Raw genomic sequence first — 19,050 nt, forward strand, 5'->3', positions numbered from 1 at the left:
GCGCAACTGGGGCCGATGTACTACTCTCCCTTTGCTGGACAACCATCAGCATGCATCGTAATGCATGTATTGGCTACCCTGCACAAACGGGTGGATCGCAGTACGAGCAGAGTAAGGTCACGAAACTTGTAGCCTCCTTGGGCCCCAAGACTTTTTGACACCGTGTGCACCCACGCGCATGCAGAGAGGACAGTATTGCTCATTAATAGTTAATTCAACTCAAAACCTTAGAAGCAGTTAGATGAAGAACCGGGCGGATCTCAGTCTATAAGAACATCGCCGAGCGGTCTATCGCGTACATACAGACACGTTTCCCACCAGATACAAGATGAATACGTTTACAACAGAAAGATGAAGCCCTGTGGTATGCAATCCTTGTAGAAGCAGAGGAGATATAGAGGTGGATGGTGTGCACCGTTGACCGGTCACTGTGTCCAGACGGTGACAGTGGACTGGTACCCATCTACGTTATCGCTTTCTGGAACGACTCCCGCCTCGGACACACTCCACATGTAGCTAGAGCCGACAGTCGACAAGCTATAGAGATAAAGCGTCGAAGACGAGTCGACGTTGGCGATTTGGCTCTGGCAATCCATCGAATCGAGGCATGTTTGAGCATAGTTCTCGAAAAAGCTATAGTGACCAGCGCCTGCGCGAAGACATCAGCAGAAGCTCTTGGAGAGCAAATAAAAGAAAATACCGAAGACTATGATGTCTGTCGAGTCCTGAACGTAGAGAGCCCAGGCGGAAGTTTGAGACGATGGGAAGGAAGGGTCATTGTAAGTGCTCTCTACAGAGAATGGGGAGGGAACAGCGGGCGAAGGCTGATAGTACGGCTGAGAACAGTTGAGTATCTCGATCAGCTGTCGCATATACAAACAATCGCCATATTTATTTACCGTCTCCGTCTGAATCATGCCCATGTAGTGATCTGACGCTCCATTAAGACTATACTGATAGAGCGTGTGATGTTCGGCTGCAGACATATTCTCAGTACATCTTCATAAACTGCATCAGCATCGACCTACATGCTACAAGCCAAGTCAGCAACACGTCTGAGTCAACGCAGATCACGCTCACCAGTACCAATCATCCATACGGGTCCCGCAGACTCGGAAAGGATACCTCGTCCGCTGAATATTGTCAACTGCGTCTGGGCACTAATATCGAGATCATGATCGGCTAGCCACACCCATGTTCCCTGAGCAGGCACCTCAGTTCGTGCATTCAACAATGCTAATCAGTGTCGTACCTCAAGATACGCATTTGATTCTGCCGTCAAGTGCAGAGCAAGGAAGGCGGCGAAACAGGAATCTGAATCTGAGCCGTAAGGGCACTCCGCAGTTTGCAAGTCAGTACCAGCCGCTATGGAGATACGATGTTCAGTTTAGATGCCCGCGATTACTCGGAGACTTTGTGTACAGACCTCCACCCAAACTGACAAGGGGTTCGGATGAGCAGCCTGAACGGAAATACGGGTATATTACTCACCGGAAATAAGTATCCCACATTCCAGCATAGCCCTGAGTATCGGCAGCAACGTTCCACTCCACGACAATGGCACCGGGGGCTGTGGCATGTCATCACTCTCAACATTCTGCATTACAGCCAGTGTGTAATAGAAAGACGCACTGGAGCCTTGAGTCGAGAACATCATGTTCGTGATTTCAAGGGTCCCGGTGGAGCCGGTATCGCCAACTTGGACCATGACCGTCGGGTTGCTCTGATCTTCAAAGGCGCTGCCACTGCCCATGATGACACTCCACGCCTCGCCGACCATCTGGGTCCCGGCCGGGATGGTGAGAGTGCTCGTGATGATGTACGTGCCGGCATCGAAGTAGATGATGTAGCAACCGGAATACTGTCAGAAAGTACGCATGTGAGGCACTATCGCGCATGTGGCACTTTAGGAGACGAAATCTCACCTCGTCGAAGATTGACTGTAGCGTGCTTGTGTCGTCAGTCGAGCCGTCGCCAGTAGCACCGAGCGTTTTGACGCTGACGAATTGGTCTACCGCGTAGTCCGCATATCTACAGGACGTCAGCGGCACTGCACGAGTGATAGCCGCCTACACTCACTGGGGCATGGTCCTCCCAAAGATCATGCCGTTGCTCAAGAGGCTGCTAGCCTTCGTTGGCGCAGCGATGTCGCCTTGCGTGAACGTGTACGAACTGCTCGTGCCAGACCAGACGTTTCCCTGGCCCCAACTGCTGATGGTCGTCGTTCCTCCTGCAAGGATGACATCGCCACTCGCGGTGCCGACGGCAGTGTCACAGTCGGTGAGCGCGACGTTGTTGAGCACGATCGACCCAGCAAGGGAAGAGCTCGACTCGGTGGTTTGCAGGAAGACTGGCGTGCTACTCGCGGTAGCGTCGATGATCGATATGGCGCCGGCAGTCTACACAGATGCGGGGCATTAGATTCCACGTCAGGTAGACAGACGATACGATTGACCTGGTCAGCTTCGTTCGTGCCGCCGGTACTGACGTCAAAGCCGATCTCGCAATCGCTGACTGAAAGAAAAGGCTAAGTAAGTAGCAGGAGTGGCGTTGTACGTGCTTTCATCTTACTTGTTATGCCTTGGAAGGTCCATCCTAGAGCGAACGTCAGCGGGTTCGTTATGACGACATAGAGCTAGGCATACCCCAGTCCCAGTCCAGATAGACACCTGTAGCGCTCGATGTCAACTCGGATAAAGCTGAGGTTGCATGAACACTAACCGGTGTTACAGTTTGTCATGGTGATGTTGCGAGCAGTGAATCTAGGCACATCTGATCAGAGTTCTGAGAGCGCCATTGCGTTGCCAAGGGGACACTCACTGCTGGTTACCGACCCACATGGCATACTTGCCTGTTCACTGTGTTCTCTTCAATTCCCCTTATGCCGTAACTAGCGCCGGCTTACCTCCGTTGAACACCAGGTCTGCAAAGATAGAAGACGTGTTAACAGATTGTTACTTCGATAGAAAGGTAGAACATGAGCTGACCTCCTATGAAACCACCACTGCCGTTCTCCATGTAGATACCTGAGACTACTTAAATAAGCCCTAGATTCCGCACTTTGGGATGCTAACCTTGATGAGCAGTATCCGACGCCGTGCTCATCTGAAACTCGATATTGTAGAGCGATGTGCCTTGCGCGACTTGCCAGTGAATTCCAGTGGTATCATCGGTGGCATCGGTGTCAGTGAGGTCGATTACGAAGTTCCGGACGTCGCGATAGAAGTTGTTCGTGTCATTATACCATTGCGCGCCGTAGCCTCCCGCAATGTACGGGTCGACATCTGCATGATAGAATATTATTAGCATATGCTCGAACAGAGGGAGGACTGTCGCTGATATTCCCAGAGAGCGATAGCTTCCGACGATTTACAAGTCGCAACTGACAAGAGGCACTGACCTATCACAGCAATACCGCTGAAACTCGACGATGCAAGCAACGTCGGAGGCACGCGCGCGTCACCGATGAGCTGTGTGTAGTAGTATGCACTAAGATAAAGATGAGCAGAAGAGGGAGACGGCAAGCGGGCCGCCTCACATAATGGGCGAAGAGACTAAGTATGTGCTGTACACGATGAAAAAGTAAGCTGAAGTGCCTTCATGATAATAAATGTTGCACCAACCCTTGCGGGAAAAAGACGACGGCGGGCGTGACCGTAGAGGATGCGCACGTCGCGTCACCACATCGACCACCATCGGAGATAGCAGAGCTATGGTTGCGCTTAAGTATGAATCTTCCGGGAGTGCGAGCACGACAAACTTGATAGCATCCGTATCGTCTGTTGTACCGTCGCCTGTGGCACCATAGTCCTTGACGTTGCGAAACACGGTGTACGAAGACGGATCAGCATTGAAGGCAGAGATGCCTTGATGCGTGATGTTCTCTAACCAGAACGGATCACCGGCTGCAGCTGTACCACTGGCGACTGCAGCAGAACATTTTGTCCCAAGGGCGAAGGTGAGCGGGGCAGAGAATACGAGCCCGTAGGCTAGCAGGACTACAACGGCCAACATTCGCGAGAAATGGGAACTCCCAGATGGACGATGCGGGTCGGAACAAATGGCATGCACGGTCTCTTATAGAGACACGATGCAGTAACAGTCGACCACATGCCGCAAACAATATGCGAAGACAGCCTGATATGAGCCTGAGACGAGGCTGACCGTCACCAGAAATTGGGGGGGGGTGTACGAGAAACCTCAATGCGCAGCATCGTCGGTGGGAGGGAAGCAACTTGCGAACGCATGGAAGCCGGGCGGTCGTCGTACTCGTGACGCAGTATCCATGTGGGTGAGAAAGAGTAGTATGGCACTTCTAGAGAGGCGAGGTCATCTGCGATGCTGCATCGATGGTTGACGAGGTGATAACGTTCTGCAGCGTAGATCACAACATTTCTTGATTGGCAATAGCATCCTGTGCCGCGCATTCCGGCTGATTCTAGTACAGGTCGAAACCATAGCGAGCATGCGGAGATAACGAGAAGAGTAATGCCACTGCTGTTGAGAGCAAGGTAGAGAACGGACCTTGCGCGCACAAGACGCGCTCCTACGCGACTCACTCGAGCACGTGGTCGCATAATACACCCGGTCTCCCACCGTGGTGGAGCGCTCAGCCACCATTCTTGTGCTTGCTCTGCGTACTGCCGCCTCTTATGACCGGTGGATAACATTTAATCAGGGTCTGCATCAAATTCGCAGATGATTCGTTGCATCGAACTGTGTGACAGCTTGTTTTGGACGCATGGAGCTGCTAGACAACCAGCCTACACCCACATGCGGATGGTCTCGCGGAGCTAATGGACCAGGGACAACTTTGCAAGCTGCATCAAAAGTGTTAGCCACTCATCAGCTACCGCATGATCTCTCTCTGGCAGCCTACGCAGGTACACTATGACCGGCCGTTTTCTGCGTCATAGCTCGACTTACAAAAGGCGCGAGTACAGCAGTACTTAGACCATGGGTGCCACAAATACAACTTGTGTCGCGGCTTCCCTTGTGACTGGATCTCAGATGACGCATACGAGCGGTCCGTCAACCGGAGCAACCGTCATGGCTGTAGTTGATGGCCCACATGATTCCAACCCAATATTCGTCGCGAACTCCACCGATGCATGCGCCGACTCGACCTGCCTGCGACAGCGTCTCTGCTACAATTGCCAGCGGGTCTTGTACTTTCTTCCCCCAAAACAAAGTGAAGAGGCATTGGAAAGCCGTCCTCCGTTTACATGTGACATGGTTCATCGATGGTACTGCTTGTGCAGCTAGGCTCATATCGTTGCTGTTCGCGCCAATGTGAGGCACATCATCTCATTGTTGCGACGCATAATGTTCCTGACTAGCAGTCACGCGCAGCTGTGTTGACAAGGAGCTTCGTGACATTAGCAGCTAATATGCAATGTCCGTTGAGGCGTTGGCCGTTCGCAACACAGAATCAACATGTAGAACTCAGGCTCGCAGAATTGTGCCTCGATCAGTGAAACACAACTTCAAACTCATTTCCGTCTTACACCGCTGCCGCAGCCACCCTGAGGGTTTTAAAGTTATGATTCACGCGCTTATGTCCATTCAGTCTTAGGCTCCGAAGGGACACTGGAATGGCAGACATGGACGATCATTGGAGCCATATGAAAAGATGTGTCTGCTGGACATATGCATGAGGCCAAGAACGGCTAGTGAACGCGAACGCTGCTCGGCTGCGCCACATATCCATCTAATTACGAGCCGGGGTCGCCATGATGACTTTGCTTGGACACATGTGGTCAGCGTATCGCTTATGCCCACTTTCCCAGGAGCGACATGAGGCCCGCACCGAGGATCATGCAGGCCAGCGCGAAAGCGAGGTGCCGATTTGACGCCTCCGTCATCTCTTTGCTGAAGATGAACTCGTGCGCCATCAGCTGTTCCGCAAATACGGGATCAGCAACTGCCGCCGAGGACCACATGCCCACGAGAAAACGCACCTCCACGAGCCCGGTGTAGATCAGGATACCGCTACTGAACGCGTCCAGAATTCCGCCGACGATGTCTGCCGTGGTGCCGTGCGGGTTGTACGACGCACGCACGCCGAGGCCGGCTGCGATACCTGGGGAAATGCAGACGATGTCATCAGAATTTCAGAGAGGTGAGCCTGCCGTAGTCCTCTTACCGACTGGAGTGGTGATCCCGTATAGGCCTGCACCTAGGAAAGGCACATAGCTGTAGGCTGGTGGGAGCTCCATGTATGCGAGCCGAGAACCAACTCCGAGCCCCTCGAACATTTCTGAAGCAGGTTGTTCGCGTCAGATGCGTTGCGTACGCTATGGACCGGCGAAACGTACGGTGGAAGATAATCACGACAAAGAGTATCTTGAAGTTGGCGTTGACGGCAAGGGTGAGCCCCACGAAGACGCTATCGGGTAATCCAGACAATAAGCCGACAATCACCCCCTATCTATATCGCAGAACTCACCTATGGAGCAGAACACCAAACTCCAGGATAGCGATTCCGAGGATCTGCGCGACCGGAGAGGAAGGCTCGCCCTTTTCAAGCTGAGGAAGGCCTTCTAGATCCTCACGATCCTCCTCTTTGACTGAGTCGGCGTCCTTCGCATCGCGGGGGGTTTCTTTGCTAGGGCGGCGATGCTCTGGTCCGTGAGCGGCGTGGCCTCCGTTGGGAAGTCCGTGTCCGTGAGGATCTACGATGTATTCAGCACAGGACGGAAACATTCTATCCGAGCCCGTGGGACGTATGTAAGCAAGAGGAGTGCACTTACCATGTACCATGCCAATTTTTGCAAGGACCGCCGTGCCCCACCGGAATGCAATGATCTCGATCAAGAAGATCATAAAGATACTGACAAGGCAGATTGCGAGCGCGTAGGGCTAGGAGAATTTGGACGCATCAGTTTAGCTTATCGCACATACGCAAGCAGCAACGTACGTATTCCTGCCATGATGAGGGCAGACATGGAGAGCTGAGAGAACTGATGGCTGGATCCAGCAGGTGGATGAATGCGGTTGAAATCTGCACAAAGTTCCCAGCACATTCACGCGGCTGAATAAGGCAAGACGCGCACGATGACCCCGCTGCCAAAGTACTTCGCGACCTGGAACACCGCCGTCGGTATGCGGACGTGCAGCCAGCCCGTCTTGCGCGATACGACGGGGAACAGCGCGCCGAACATCGACGTCGCCATCACGATGAAGACCGACGCGATACGAAGCCCAGTGTAGCTATCCGCGCCGCCGCCGTTGCCACAGTCGTCGGCCCTTCTGAGGATCTCGCTTTGCTGCATCTTGCCTTCTTCCGTGGCCAAGAACTACTTGGAACCGAGTGAGGGGGAGCTTAAGCTGAGCTTGGCGATCGTGGATCGACGAGTAAGCACGGTCGGAACGGGAAAGCGTCCACTGAAATACCCCCATCGACAGAGGCAGCCGCGGTCATCATTCAGGTACGGGACGACCGAGGACAGCGGACGGGCTGGACGTCGACTGCTAAGGTACCCTGTGGCCGTCCGGGTCCTCTCATGTCCTCATTCTGCCCAATCATTAGTGCTTTTCTGCAAGCTCCATCTGTCGATCATCATGTGCAAGTGGACACCATGCTGGACGTGGAGTACCGTCCCAGTGAGCAGGAACAATGATAGAGAGGGTGCGGCTGCTGCTGCTTGCTCTGCTACTGTAAACCATGGCGGCACACGCAAGATGTCAGGTACGTGCAGCGAGCAGAACGGAGAAGAGGGTATCACTGATGTGCTTGCCTGCCTACATAGAAACGAGGGCAGAAAAGGACTTTCTCGAAGGCGTGACCAATAGATTGGCCAGCCATCCGCGTGTTCTTGAAGCGCCCAACGGAAGCAAACTAAGAATAGCACAGCAGGGGACTCCGCGTCCCAGTGAGGGAAATCGCTACGTAGTTCGGCGTACCTGGACTCTCGTCAATTATGCATTGAAACGCGGACTCTCTGCCTGCGGTGGCCTTTCCAGCACGGTGACGAGGTGTCGCGCGGTTGGGATGTTGATGGGCTTGTCGATCCTAGCGGATACACCAATACGTCGGATGCCCCGCACAAAATTTGCGGATATTGAGCGGCCTCAATCAAAGCGATGGCTAGCGCATCAAGGAAAAATATCACCGCTAGCTCTTGCTCGGGAACCGTCGTGCGAACGTCTTCAGGGGATTTCATGGCAGAAAGTTCGTGAATCTTTAACCTACAGCCGGGTTCGGATTCAGCCTCTGGACGGGCGTCCCTTGGGCCTTAGGTCCAAAGCCGTATCGCCGTCGCACAATTTTTTCGCAAGATGCAGGAAGCGACAAGGGGACCGTTTAGCGGTTGTTCCAATGCGGCCAGTTTTTTCTTTAGGTACAGCCTGACAGCTTTGGACTAAATAACACGCCTTGGAGCTGTGCTTCACGCCCAATCAACTGCGTGTTATTGCCTCTCGCACACGCAAGGACGATCGAGGGACGAAAGGAAAGCTAAGATAAGCATTGACGCTGCTCCAGGATCCGTGGTCCAAAAATAACCGGCGACCGCGGAGGTGCGTGTTGTGCGTGTATCTGCATGCCTCCATGCATGAGCAACCTCATTGGCGACTCCGTTCGGCATGCCGTTACGCTGGTGGGAACTGGAGCTGCTGGAGGTTCATAGCGGAGAAGTGGGCACCCGGGGGGTGTTGCGATGCGATGCCCGAACTTTGAAGGTGATGACTGTGGGAGATCGTTGTGCTGCGTCGATCGTGAGCTTACTCCTGGCGTAGTGTGCAGCGCCAGACGTAACGGCGCGATGAACCAACTCAAGACACGGCCGCGATGCTCTGAGAAGGGCAGCCACGCCAATCTGTTTCGCCAAATTTAGGCGTTTAGATGTCGGATTCGTACGCGGGTCCAAGCGACTCGCTCGCCGCGGGCCGGATGCAATAACAAGCAGTGCACGACTCCGACACGTAACAATGCATACAGTGCACCCGCTCCCAGCGTTTGAGAAAAAGATGACAACAACGCGTTGTCAGGGCTTTGGCACATTCCGCTCGGACAGGTTGCCATTGCAGGCCAGCGCTAACAGGCTGGATCATCCCAACTTCAGCCGCGCATAAGCGTTTATATATGTAGATCGTGCGCGGCGCATGATAGGTGAGGATGATGCTATGTATAAACAGCACGCACGACATGGCAGCGTTGAACCCGGGCTATTCACGGCCAACAGCAGCCAGTTGTGTTGAACGGACATAGCCGCGGATTATAGGTGGTGAAAGAACATCTCCCTATCTGGCGAGTGAAGAGGAGCTATGAGCTCAGATGCAATTGCGTGCAATAATAGCGCAGCAGCTGCGGGGCATTCATTATAGACCTGTTGCACGGATACCGCAGAAGGAGGCAGCCCGAGGATGCCGGGAAAGAGCCTCCGTGTGCATTCGTGTGCATTAGCGTCGCGAGCAGCTGACAGTACCAATTGTGGCTGAACGCATCAAAATGACTTCAAATTCAATGAGACGGCTGAATGTTCGGCTTGAAGTCACCCCTGAGGAATTAGATCGGACGAGACCGAGGGTGATACGTATGCGAGAAGATATATGTTCTTATGTGAGAAGCGCGTCAGCAACAGGGTTTGGAACTAGGAAGGCAAGGGATGATTGAGGTCGGCAAGAGGTCGGCCGAGGAGTGCTGGTACGATTCAGGCATAGCAGTAAGTTGATGCTTAGCGTGGTAGGCACTCTGCCACGAGCACTCGTGGGACGCGATTAGGGGATCTGACCGTTGCAGTGACGAATGCCTCGAACGCGGGGCATAGGCATGCAGTCAACGCTGGTAGGATGCACGCAGGCACTCGATGGTGAGCGCGTGACTTGGGGAGTGTATAAGGATCAAAGTTTCTTCGGGCTACGCGCTGAACGAGTGTGTTCTACCAGTGCGCGCGAGATCGAGCCGAGAGGTGGATTGAGCCTTGGCGGGCGCGTGCGCTCCGGGTCGGGCGTGGAAGAGCTTCGTGCAGAGGCTGTCCAGGGTGGTCGCGAGGTCAGGAGAGACGGTGACCACGACGGGGAAGGGCGCCCGGGAGGGTGAGAGGCGCCACGCGTGGATATATGCGCTGGGTACAAAATAATTGTCGCCGCACTCGGCTGCACGCGCCAGTTCATTTTGAGCTTCAGCGCTGCTCTGCTCGCACCTCTCGCCGACCTTGCCATCGCACATCCTATCGCGCAGTCCACTCCTTCCTTCTTCCCTTTGATCTCCTCGTATCTGCGTGGAGAATCGTCCATCGTGTCGCGGTATTTACCCGCCCAGCGCCGCACTGGCTGCCTCGCCCAACCGCCCGTTCCGAGTAAGCCCTCGCTCTATCCCTCTTTTGCACCTGGACTTATTCGCATCACCTTTCCTCCATCCTGCCGCTCGCCTACTGATAATAGATCTGCTTATAATCGCCGCGTCTTACACGCGCCATGTCGCGCTCGTATAACCCTGTTCCCAACCCCGGCCCCATCGACGAGCCCTTCGAGATGGCCCCCCGCGCCACCACTCCCTTCGCCGGCGCGGCCCTCAACGACGGCGACTCCTCTGCTCGTGCGTCCCTCTCCGACGCCTCGCGCGCGCTCACCAACTTCGACGACTATTCGTCCTCTGTCCGCGCGCTCAATCCCGGCGTCGGCCCCGACGACACTGATCCCTCCTTCTACGGCCTCCACTACCGTGACGACCCCGCTGACGGCACCTCCAGCCCCGCAGGAGGTGCCGCCGCGACGAAAGAACTCGGCTCCCCCACCAGTCCCTACCTTGCCGCCGGTATGCCCGCAGGCGAGAAAAGCATGCCGCCCGGCATGCGCTACGCCGGCACACGCTCCCGCCGTCGCCGTGCCCTCCTTATCGTCGGCGCCCTCGCATTTGCTATCATCGTCGTTGTCGTCGTCTGCGCCGTATACTTCTCCGTCAAGAATCATGACAACAAGTCCACCTCCTCCGACGTCTCCTCGGCCCAGCCCTCCAGCTCCAGCAGCAGCACGAGCTCCAGTTCTTCCGGTTCCAGTGGCAGTAAGAGCTCCGGCTCCTCCAGCTCGCTCGCTGTCACTGGCGGCACAGGCAGCACTGTCACCATGGCCGACGGCACCACGTTCACGTACGTCAACAACTTTGGCGGGTACTGGTACTACGACCCCAAGGAGCCCCTCAACAATTACGCACGCGCTCAGTCGTGGACGCCTGCGCTCAATGAAACCTTCGAGTATGGCACCGATCAGATCCGTGGGTGAGTGCTTCGAATCGTGCGCGTCATGTCTTCTCCTTCTGATCCGCGACCGCAGTGTCAATCTCGGTGGCTGGCTGGTCACGGAGCCTGTGAGTAGCGTTCGCCTTTCTCTGTATGCTCTGGGCTCATAACCTCTGTTCAGTTCATGCAAGTCGCTTCCATCGGCTGTTATGTGACGTAGCTCATAGACCTTGCAGTGCGCCGTCGCTCTTTGAGCCATATGTCAACACGTCCTACCCCGCCGTCGACGAATGGACACTCAGCTACAACCTCATGAACGAGACGGGCGGTCTCGAGGGCATCCTCACCAACCACTACGAGACCTTTGTCGTCAGTCACTTTCCGCGGATTCTTCTGAGCGCTCACTGACTGAATATATGCGCTTGCTGTGGAATTCGCGTGTCGCTCTGGGCTGTCTGGCGGATGATGCCGAATGCAGACTGAGCAAGACTTTGCCGAGATCGCAGGCGCGGGCCTCAACTTTGTGCGCATCCCGCTGCCCTACTGGGCTATCGAGACCTGGGAGGGCGAGCCGTTCCTCGCCAAAGTCTCCTGGACGTGCGTTTCTGCGTCTTCTTGCGTCCTGTCCCTCCTCACGCCGACTTTCCTCCAGGTACTTCCTCAAGGCCATCGAATGGGCACGCAAGTACGGTCTCCGAATCAATCTTGACTTCCACTGCCTGCCAGGCTCGCAGAACGGCTGGAACCATTCCGGCAAGCTCGGTTCGATCAACGTGCTCAACGGCCCGATGGGACTCGCCAACACGCAGCGCACCCTGAGTTACATCAAGATCATCGCCGAGTTCATCAGCCAGCCAGAATACAGCGCGATCGTGCCGATCTTTGGGGTCACGAATGAGCCGGTTGGATCAACAATCGGGCAGGATAACTTGGCGGCTTAGTGAGTGCTGCTTTGAGTATGGTCTTTCGCGGGAATAGATACTGATCTGGATGGACGGTCGTGCAGCTACGTGCAGGTTTACGACATAGTCCGGCTCGCTAGCGGCATTGGCGAGGGCAATGGGCCCTATGTGCTCTACCATGATGGATTCTTCGCACTCAGCTCTTGGGTAGGCTTCCTGACGGGCGGAGACCGCATGGGACTCGATGACCATCCATACGTGTGCTTTGAAGGCCAGTCGGCGACGCCGTACTCGGGGCGGCTGACGGTGCCGTGCGACACGTGGGGTGGGATGATGAATTCGAGTCTGTCTTCGTTCGGGCTGACGACCGCGGGCGAATGGAGCAACGCGATCAACGATTGCGGGTTGTGGGTGAATGGCGTTGGAGACGGGAGCAGATACGAGGGCACGTTTGCGGGCTTCGCGAAGACGGGCGACTGTACGGAGTGGGTCGACTGGCAAAATTGGAATGAGACGTTCAAGGAGAGCATCCAAGGATGGGCGTTGGCGAGCATGAGCTCGTTGCAGGTGAGTGTTGCTCTAGCTTTTGATGGGACGGCTTCGCCGTTGCGGGGTGCGGTTGGTATGGTGAAGAGGGACGGGTGCTGACTTCCTTTGTTCCGTCTCGCTTGCAGAACTGGTTCTTCTGGACGTGGAAGATCGGCAATTCGACAGTGTCGGGCACCGTGGAAGCACCGCAGTGGTCGTACCAGCTCGGGCTGCAGAACGGGTGGATGCCGTCCGACCCGCGTGAGGCCTCAGGAGTGTGCAGCCCTTCGGCCGTATTCACAGGCCTGTCTGCATGGCAGACGGGCGGTTCGGGTGCGGGGAGCACCTCGGCGAGCGCTGCGACGGCGTACCCGTGGCCGCCGACCATGATGAGCAACGCGGGCTTTTCGGCGACTGAGGTCAGCTTGTTGCCGTCGTATACTGCGACGGGCTCGATGGTCACGCTGCCCGCGCCGACGTTCACGGACGGGAGCAGTACGGTAATGGCGAGCGTGGGCGACGGGTGGGAGAACCCGAGCGGAACGGCGCAGAAGTACGTCGCGATCGAGACGTGCAACTATCTCTTCCCGTGGGTCGGCCCAACGAACCCGCCGTCGCCCCTCTGCGGCAGCAGCGCATCGAGCGCAGCGAAGCGTGCGTACCCGACGCCTGCACCGACTCCATCATGATGCGCGGACCTTGGCTCGCGGACCTCGGAACTCGATTTGCAAGTATGAAATCATATTGTCTGTTCTTTACCCCTCTACGCGTACGTACATGGCTCTTTTGGGATTTGGAAGCGCAATGTTGCGGTGTTGGGCCTCACGCATACTTACAACGGTTTTTGTAGTGGTACGTACGTGCGTACGCACGGACTCGACGGTTTGTGTTGCACACAAATCCACACCCCCCTTTACATATGATGGACTTTCGGGCGCCGCGTGCCGGCTGCCTACCCTCCGTACTACTTATAGTCACTGTACTGATGACCACCATGCAGATTCACGATGACTCGGAGTACGTTTATACGTTTTCGCCAACTCGTTATGTAGTAGAAATTATAATGGCACTGCGTGTTTGGGCGATTCAGGTTGTGCGCTGATCGTGATAGGGGTGTGCTGGGGTCAGTGCTCGCCGCTGGTCGTCGCGTAGCGGTCTTCCAGGTCCTCCTGCCCGCCGTACCCCGCTTCGTACGGCTTGTCCTCGCGTGCGCTGTCCGAGGATGTCTGAGCCTGCGCTTTAAGAGCGGCGAGCTGCTCTTGTTCCTGGTTACAGTCGCTCTGCACTGAGTATCTGTTCGCTGTGGTATATGTAAACCGACGACCTGCCTTCTGATGGGCGTAGCGAGCCTCCTCTCCTTGCTCCTTCGCCTTCCAGGCCGGGTCCTGGCATGCTCAAGCTCTCGATCGTGTTTCATGCTAAATGTGCGAAACGAGACACGAACCTGTGCTGTGTTTCCTGACGACATGTTCAGATGGTGTAGTTGTGATGATGGTCGCGTTCAAAAGCTGTATCTTCAAGCACCTTAATTTCACTCCTAACGACGACGTCATACATGGACAATCACATGCGTTACGAAACTAATAGATACATGCACGACGGTCCCAGACAAGAATTGCAGAAAGATCATATGCGACGATGCAATGTGTCAATATTATGGTGTGCAGATCACGACTGGGAGTATGAGCCGTTAACAGGGTTCTGGCCGTGGTTGGCCACATTTCGCTGTGCCTGCTGCAACTGGTCAATTCAGCAACGGCAACGACTCAAATGACCAACCGCACATACCCTGACCAGATTTTGCAGCTGCATAACTTGTTCAGCAGTCTGCTCCGTAGCAAACTGCGTGCCATGCAGCTGAGGTATGTGGTAGAAACCCATGCCAGCCTGGCGAGGGATACCGGCGACGTTCTGCGCCACTCCCGCGACACCCATATGCGGCTGCGTCGACTGTGGCCGTGGCGAGTTCGCTGCGTTCACCGGCGTGCCGGACGAGAGAGGCGGGGATTGATGAGGAAGACCAGGCGATGAGCTCGCAGCACGGGCAGCATACGGAGGAGACAAATGGTTGCCATTCATCGCTGACGCGCTCAAGGCGCTCGAGGCTGCCTGCGCTTGGGCATGAGCAAGAGCTCGGGCTTGAGCCTGGGCTTGCGCCTGCATCATCTGTGTCGGTGAGATACGCGTGTTCGCCAGAGCCATCGGATTGGACAACCTCTGCTGCTGTTGAGATATACCAACCTGACTTCGAATCTGAGGTATCTGGGCCTGCGCTAGATTAGTGCCAACTGGTCTTGCCAAGGCACTTTGGATCTGTTGAAGCTGCTGCTGAGTTTGCTGAGCCTGTTGCGGCTGTGGTTGTTGCGGATGTGGTTGCTGAAGTAATTGACCCTGTTGCTATCCTGTTGATGAGATAAATGCTCGTAGTAACATCTTTTAACGTACTCTTTGTGCTTGTTCCCGTATATACTGTGTTTGTCTCGCGAGATCAGCCTCCCTTTTCCTGACTAGGGCCTCCTGATTTGCTGCTGCCTCCTTCTCGGCCTTCTTACGACTCAACTCCGCCGGGGTCATTTTGGGCAGCGAATTGACCGAACTATGAGTGTCGTGGACAATTGACGGCTTACGCTGGGCCACTGTATGCATCAAAAGTCGATCAGCAGGGGAAAGAGGTGGAAATTACAAACAACTTGTACCATTGGCCTTGTAAGCTGCTTCTTTCTTTTTCATCGCCTTCCGTATAGCTTCAAACATGAGAGTATGTCTACGCTGTTTCTTCGGTACCGGCGGCAGGATTGGCGGGGGAGGAACTGTAGCATTTGCCAGAGCAACGTTGGCATTTGCTGAGCGCTTGTGACCTCTAGTTGTCATCTGAGTAGGAGTTGCGACGACCTGTGGCTGATGGTCCTCTTCGGGGGCCCGGCCGCCGCCCCATCGTACATTCCAGCGTTCATAGCAATCAATAGGACTTCGCTCGTCCGTTTTGATGGTTACCCTCGATGACTTGAAAGCATCTGCAATCAATCGCCAGTTGTTGGGATATCGTTCTGCTAATTGCTTCAGCATGTTATCCTCGTACGGTGTCCACACTTGCTCAGCCACACGCTTGCGAATTTCCCTGCTGACTGTCGGCAATTGTTGTATATGCGTTGAAGGAGAGCCTGATTTGGTGCCGTCAAAGAGACCTGAAAAGCGTTAGCAAGGAGGTTTGGTCCCCGAATGCCTACGACTTACCAAGCAGATTTTCATCAACCGTTCGTGTCGATGGACCTTCAAGCTCCACAAAAACGGGGAAGTCTTCACGATTATCCCAATGGTCTTCTTGCCAATGCCGGGATGGCTGCAAAGCGCTGAGAAGGGTAGGCTTTACATACATGAACTCGGATAGCGGCACAAGCTTGCTGCAAGCGACGTCCTCGACTCTCTTAGTCGGATCGTCCTTCTCGCTCTTCTTGTCCGACTTCTTCTTGCCTTCAGCGATAGACGAACCGGAGGCAGGGTCGACAAGGCCAAATGGGACCAGGTCTGGAAAGATGGACGACAGGTCCGGCAATGGGGGATGTGCATGATGCAGATGGTCATCTGCTGTGAGCTCCGACATGCCTTTAGCCAAGTCCAGATCGTCCGAATCCACAAACAGTTTCCCAACGTCAGAATAGATAAGCTGTTCACGCAACGGAGCATAGAGGGTAGACTTGAACTTGTGCTTCGAGGGCGAATGCACATGATTGTCTGGTACGTGAGCACTTAGGTTGACGAGCATCGGATTCTGGGAACGATCGTTGAGCCCAGACAGGTCAGTTGCACCCTGCTCCTCTGCCTTGAGCTCGGAAAGATTATTGTCTCCAGCTTGGGAGATGCCTTCCTTCTCGTCCACATCCATGGTGTCACTTCGCTCCAAATCACTTGGATTCCGCAGAGCAGATAGATCCTCCACGTCCTCTAGCTTCGGCTCAATGCGTTCGAGATTATCGTTGTCGCCTGCGGGGGGTGCCTGCGGCGTACTGAATGCATCCTCGATTACGATCGACGGTGCAAGGGCATCAAAGATGTCGCGCTGCTCTTTCTCTGTCTCCTCATCGCTTTCATCATCCGAAGCATACTCGTTTGCAGGCGTGGTCGTCTCTCTGGAATCTTCTCCACGATCGTCATCCATATCTGGGATCTCAACGTCTTCCAAGGGGCCTGACGTCTGGTCGATTTCTTCGGATTCCTCTTCAGGCAGTGGCGGTTTCCACAAAACACAAATGCCCCTCCGCACCCTTTCCTCCAGCGAACCCGCTCGATGCCAATCCATAACTGAGTGTGCGAGAGTGAAGGCTAGCGCGATCTTCCATCTCCGTTCTTCACGGAAATCGATCCGCATCCATTTCTGTGCAGCCTAACGTTAGCGACAATAACCTCAGAATCAGTGGCGACTTCTGACCATCTCGTCCATGAGGTAATCCCAATGAGTTTTCGCCATGTGATTAGCTCTGTGCTTCTTCGGTTGTCTGAAACTCCATCCGCCTTCCTTCAACATCTCTACACGATCCAGTGTGCGGATGAAACGAAGCTCAGTCATGCCGATCTGTAGATGTGACTTTCAGAAACGCATCACAGAAGCCGGAATGCATCAACGTACATTCCAGTCGCGACTGTTGAGGCACTTAGAAGCTTTGGAGAGCTTCTTCCAAACAGGATTGGCACGAACAACAGCACCCCATTTGTTGATGCCCATGGGAACCCATTCCTCTTTCTTGTTGTCTCCCTTCTCGACCTTCTCCTTCTCCTTTTCTCGCTTCTTTGAATGCCGACCTGACTTGCTCTTGCGATTGAATTCAGGCGGAAGAGAACTCAAAGGAGGCAAGGTATAAGCAGGGTGGAAATGGACAAAATCCGGAGGTGGCAAGACTTTTTCTGGAGTGGTAGGAGCCATCGGCTCCTCGAGAGGCTCGGTATCGGTCTCAAAGTTGAACTCCACAGCTTTCAGCGGCGACGGTACCGACATGAGATACTCACGGCGTCGATGAAGATCAGCGACGACAGTAGGTAGAACAGATGCAGGAGGAGAATATGGTTGCAAGAGGTGATCTACGGTCTGCTCACTGCTGTCCTGGGACACCGGAATTTCTAGGCTAGTGTCCAACGTGAGCCCATCCTCGAACATCTCACTGTTGGGAGAGACTAGCTCGACCTTGGAACGAAGTTCTTGAGATTCGGGTGGGGGAGACGGAGTACCATACGGGACGTTAAGACGAAGGTGAGATTCCTCCTGAGTCGCTGATCGGGTTCTAGTCGTGAAACGTGATCGACGTGAAGGCGAAGACGACAGCAAGTCCAGCTCATCTCGGTCTTCGTCACCATCGTCTGAAGAATAGCGCATGGACCTTCTTCGCTTGATGCCTCTCTGCGGCTGCGCCTCCAGTATCAATATGTCATCGGAGCCCAATTCCTCCTTGAAAGTACTGGCACGTGAAGGACTGGATCGATCTTGCGTGCTCATCTCTTCAACATCCATGTCACTAGTTGACGCGGCTGGCAACTGCTCCACCTCCGGAGTCCCATCCTCGTGAGTCGACTTGGGAGAAGCAGGTACTTCAGACATGGGAGATTCCAATGTAGCGTCGGGCGGAGAAGCCTTGTCGCTGGTCGAGCCTTCGCCGTACTGCGAGTTCAGGGAGCCAAGCAGTTCAGCCTCGGATAGGTCGGAGATGTGTCCCGTGTCCGGGCTGCAAAAGTCAGGACGGACCGGTCTCCAGCTACGACATACTCACTGCTTTTCCAGGTCAAATCTCTCTAGGAACATGCCCAGCCCTTCGCTATCATCTTGTTCAAAGGCCAGAGCTGCTCCAGCGTCGTCTCTTCTTTGCATCAAGTGGTACATTTCTTGGAGAAGCTGCTGTCTCCGTTGCGATATTTCTCTGGTGCATCACTCGTGAACCAGATTACCGGGGTAGCTGGAGTCCAGTCGCTTACTGTAGCTGTGATATACGATCCTCGACCAAAGCGTCCACTGGTTGTGACATAATATGCGTTATGCGAGTATGCGACTGTCGCAGGCTTAGCTTATAGGCAATGAACAACTTGGTGTCAAGTGGCAGCGTTTAGCACGATAAACCCTGGACTTGAAGCTTGGAAGTTCACAACCGCAGGAGAATCGCGTCTAGCTCGTCAATGAATATGAAGACCCTCTGTAATGCAGGTTGAGGTGTGATAGAAACAAAGTCAAAGTGCCGCCACAGACCAGCACAAACAGAGGAAGGGTAGACTCGCGTGCAGTGAGTGCTGGTGGAATGTGGCAAGTGCCGCAACCAGCGCGAGCCTCTGTTCGGCCATTGCCGTTCAACGACATGATCATATATGGCAGCCAACTAAGATCGACCCGCTGAGACTTCAAAATCCCAGATCCCAGGCCTGAAGCTTCTCAGCCTCAGCTTCAGATCTCAAATTCAAACCTC

General features: G+C 54.6%; 5 protein-coding genes across 5 annotated transcripts; 1 reads left to right on the forward strand and 4 right to left on the reverse strand.

The window, feature by feature from the left end:
• Positions 1-201: 201 nt before the first annotated feature.
• Positions 202-4,491, reverse strand: LAESUDRAFT_809255 (glycoside hydrolase family 55 protein). Its single transcript, XM_040914127.1, has 22 exons — positions 3,761-4,491; positions 3,624-3,710; positions 3,539-3,565; positions 3,401-3,489; positions 3,075-3,284; positions 2,988-3,026; positions 2,906-2,923; positions 2,821-2,851; positions 2,722-2,762; positions 2,646-2,669; positions 2,572-2,595; positions 2,456-2,514; positions 2,080-2,399; positions 1,926-2,031; positions 1,633-1,861; positions 1,492-1,570; positions 1,427-1,437; positions 1,253-1,365; positions 1,081-1,201; positions 900-979; positions 701-836; positions 202-649 (listed from the first exon to the last, which is right to left on the reverse strand). The coding sequence occupies exons 1-22, from the start codon at positions 4,012-4,014 to the stop codon at positions 426-428; spliced, it is 2,322 nt and encodes a 773-aa protein (XP_040769041.1). The 5' UTR covers positions 4,015-4,491; the 3' UTR covers positions 202-425.
• Positions 4,492-5,526: 1,035 nt separating this feature from the next.
• Positions 5,527-7,728, reverse strand: LAESUDRAFT_720517 (ZIP-like iron-zinc transporter). The gene is made up of 8 exons (XM_040907833.1): positions 7,056-7,728; positions 6,920-7,003; positions 6,753-6,861; positions 6,449-6,674; positions 6,318-6,388; positions 6,146-6,259; positions 5,961-6,082; positions 5,527-5,897 (listed from the first exon to the last, which is right to left on the reverse strand). The coding sequence occupies exons 1-8, from the start codon at positions 7,272-7,274 to the stop codon at positions 5,772-5,774; spliced, it is 1,071 nt and encodes a 356-aa protein (XP_040769042.1). The 5' UTR covers positions 7,275-7,728; the 3' UTR covers positions 5,527-5,771.
• Positions 7,729-10,794: 3,066 nt separating this feature from the next.
• On the forward strand, positions 10,795-13,299 carry LAESUDRAFT_642133 (glycoside hydrolase family 5 protein; the record flags this gene model as incomplete). Its single annotated transcript, XM_040903714.1, has 7 exons — positions 10,795-11,219; positions 11,275-11,312; positions 11,401-11,549; positions 11,659-11,777; positions 11,833-12,120; positions 12,187-12,649; positions 12,757-13,299. The coding sequence occupies 7 exons, from the start codon at positions 10,795-10,797 to the stop codon at positions 13,297-13,299; spliced, it is 2,025 nt and encodes a 674-aa protein (XP_040769043.1).
• A 435-nt stretch (positions 13,300-13,734) lies between these two features.
• LAESUDRAFT_754969 (uncharacterized protein) lies at positions 13,735-14,078 on the reverse strand (the record flags this gene model as incomplete). The annotated part of the gene is made up of 2 exons (XM_040911976.1): positions 13,735-13,995; positions 14,055-14,078. The coding sequence occupies 2 exons, from the start codon at positions 14,076-14,078 to the stop codon at positions 13,735-13,737; spliced, it is 285 nt and encodes a 94-aa protein (XP_040769044.1).
• An 89-nt stretch (positions 14,079-14,167) lies between these two features.
• LAESUDRAFT_671115 (uncharacterized protein) lies at positions 14,168-18,890 on the reverse strand. Its single transcript, XM_040905453.1, has 9 exons — positions 18,569-18,890; positions 18,367-18,513; positions 17,235-18,321; positions 17,037-17,180; positions 15,845-16,982; positions 15,307-15,795; positions 15,056-15,246; positions 14,399-15,007; positions 14,168-14,350 (listed from the first exon to the last, which is right to left on the reverse strand). The coding sequence occupies exons 1-9, from the start codon at positions 18,616-18,618 to the stop codon at positions 14,279-14,281; spliced, it is 3,927 nt and encodes a 1,308-aa protein (XP_040769045.1). The 5' UTR covers positions 18,619-18,890; the 3' UTR covers positions 14,168-14,278.
• Between the last annotated feature and the right edge of the window lie 160 nt (positions 18,891-19,050).

The sequence above is a fragment of the Laetiporus sulphureus genome (assembly GCF_001632365.1).
Source record: "Laetiporus sulphureus 93-53 unplaced genomic scaffold LAESUscaffold_3, whole genome shotgun sequence".
In the NCBI taxonomy this organism is placed as follows: domain Eukaryota; kingdom Fungi; phylum Basidiomycota; class Agaricomycetes; order Polyporales; family Laetiporaceae; genus Laetiporus; species Laetiporus sulphureus.

Excerpts from the sequence above, each read along its gene's own strand:
- LAESUDRAFT_809255 (XM_040914127.1), bottom strand. The coding sequence starts at position 4,014 with ATGTTGGCCGTTGTAGTCCTGCTAGCCTACGGGCTCGTATTCTCTGCC. Across the intron at positions 2,596-2,645 it reads CTATCTGGACTGGGACTGGG|GATGGACCTTCCAAGGCATA; the intron begins GTATGCCTAGCT and ends CGTTCGCTCTAG. Across the intron at positions 2,400-2,455 it reads GCACGAACGAAGCTGACCAG|ACTGCCGGCGCCATATCGAT; the intron begins GTCAATCGTATC and ends GCATCTGTGTAG.
- LAESUDRAFT_720517 (XM_040907833.1), bottom strand. The coding sequence starts at position 7,274 with ATGCAGCAAAGCGAGATCCTCAGAAGGGCCGACGACTGTGGCAACGGC. Across the intron at positions 6,862-6,919 it reads CCTCATCATGGCAGGAATAC|CCCTACGCGCTCGCAATCTG; the intron begins GTACGTTGCTGC and ends AAATTCTCCTAG. Across the intron at positions 6,260-6,317 it reads TGTCGTGATTATCTTCCACC|AAATGTTCGAGGGGCTCGGA; the intron begins GTACGTTTCGCC and ends AACCTGCTTCAG.
- LAESUDRAFT_671115 (XM_040905453.1), bottom strand. The coding sequence starts at position 18,618 with ATGTCACAACCAGTGGACGCTTTGGTCGAGGATCGTATATCACAGCTA. Across the intron at positions 18,514-18,568 it reads GATCGTATATCACAGCTACA|AGAAATATCGCAACGGAGAC; the intron begins GTAAGCGACTGG and ends GTGATGCACCAG. Across the intron at positions 18,322-18,366 it reads AGATTTGACCTGGAAAAGCA|CCCGGACACGGGACACATCT; the intron begins GTGAGTATGTCG and ends TGACTTTTGCAG.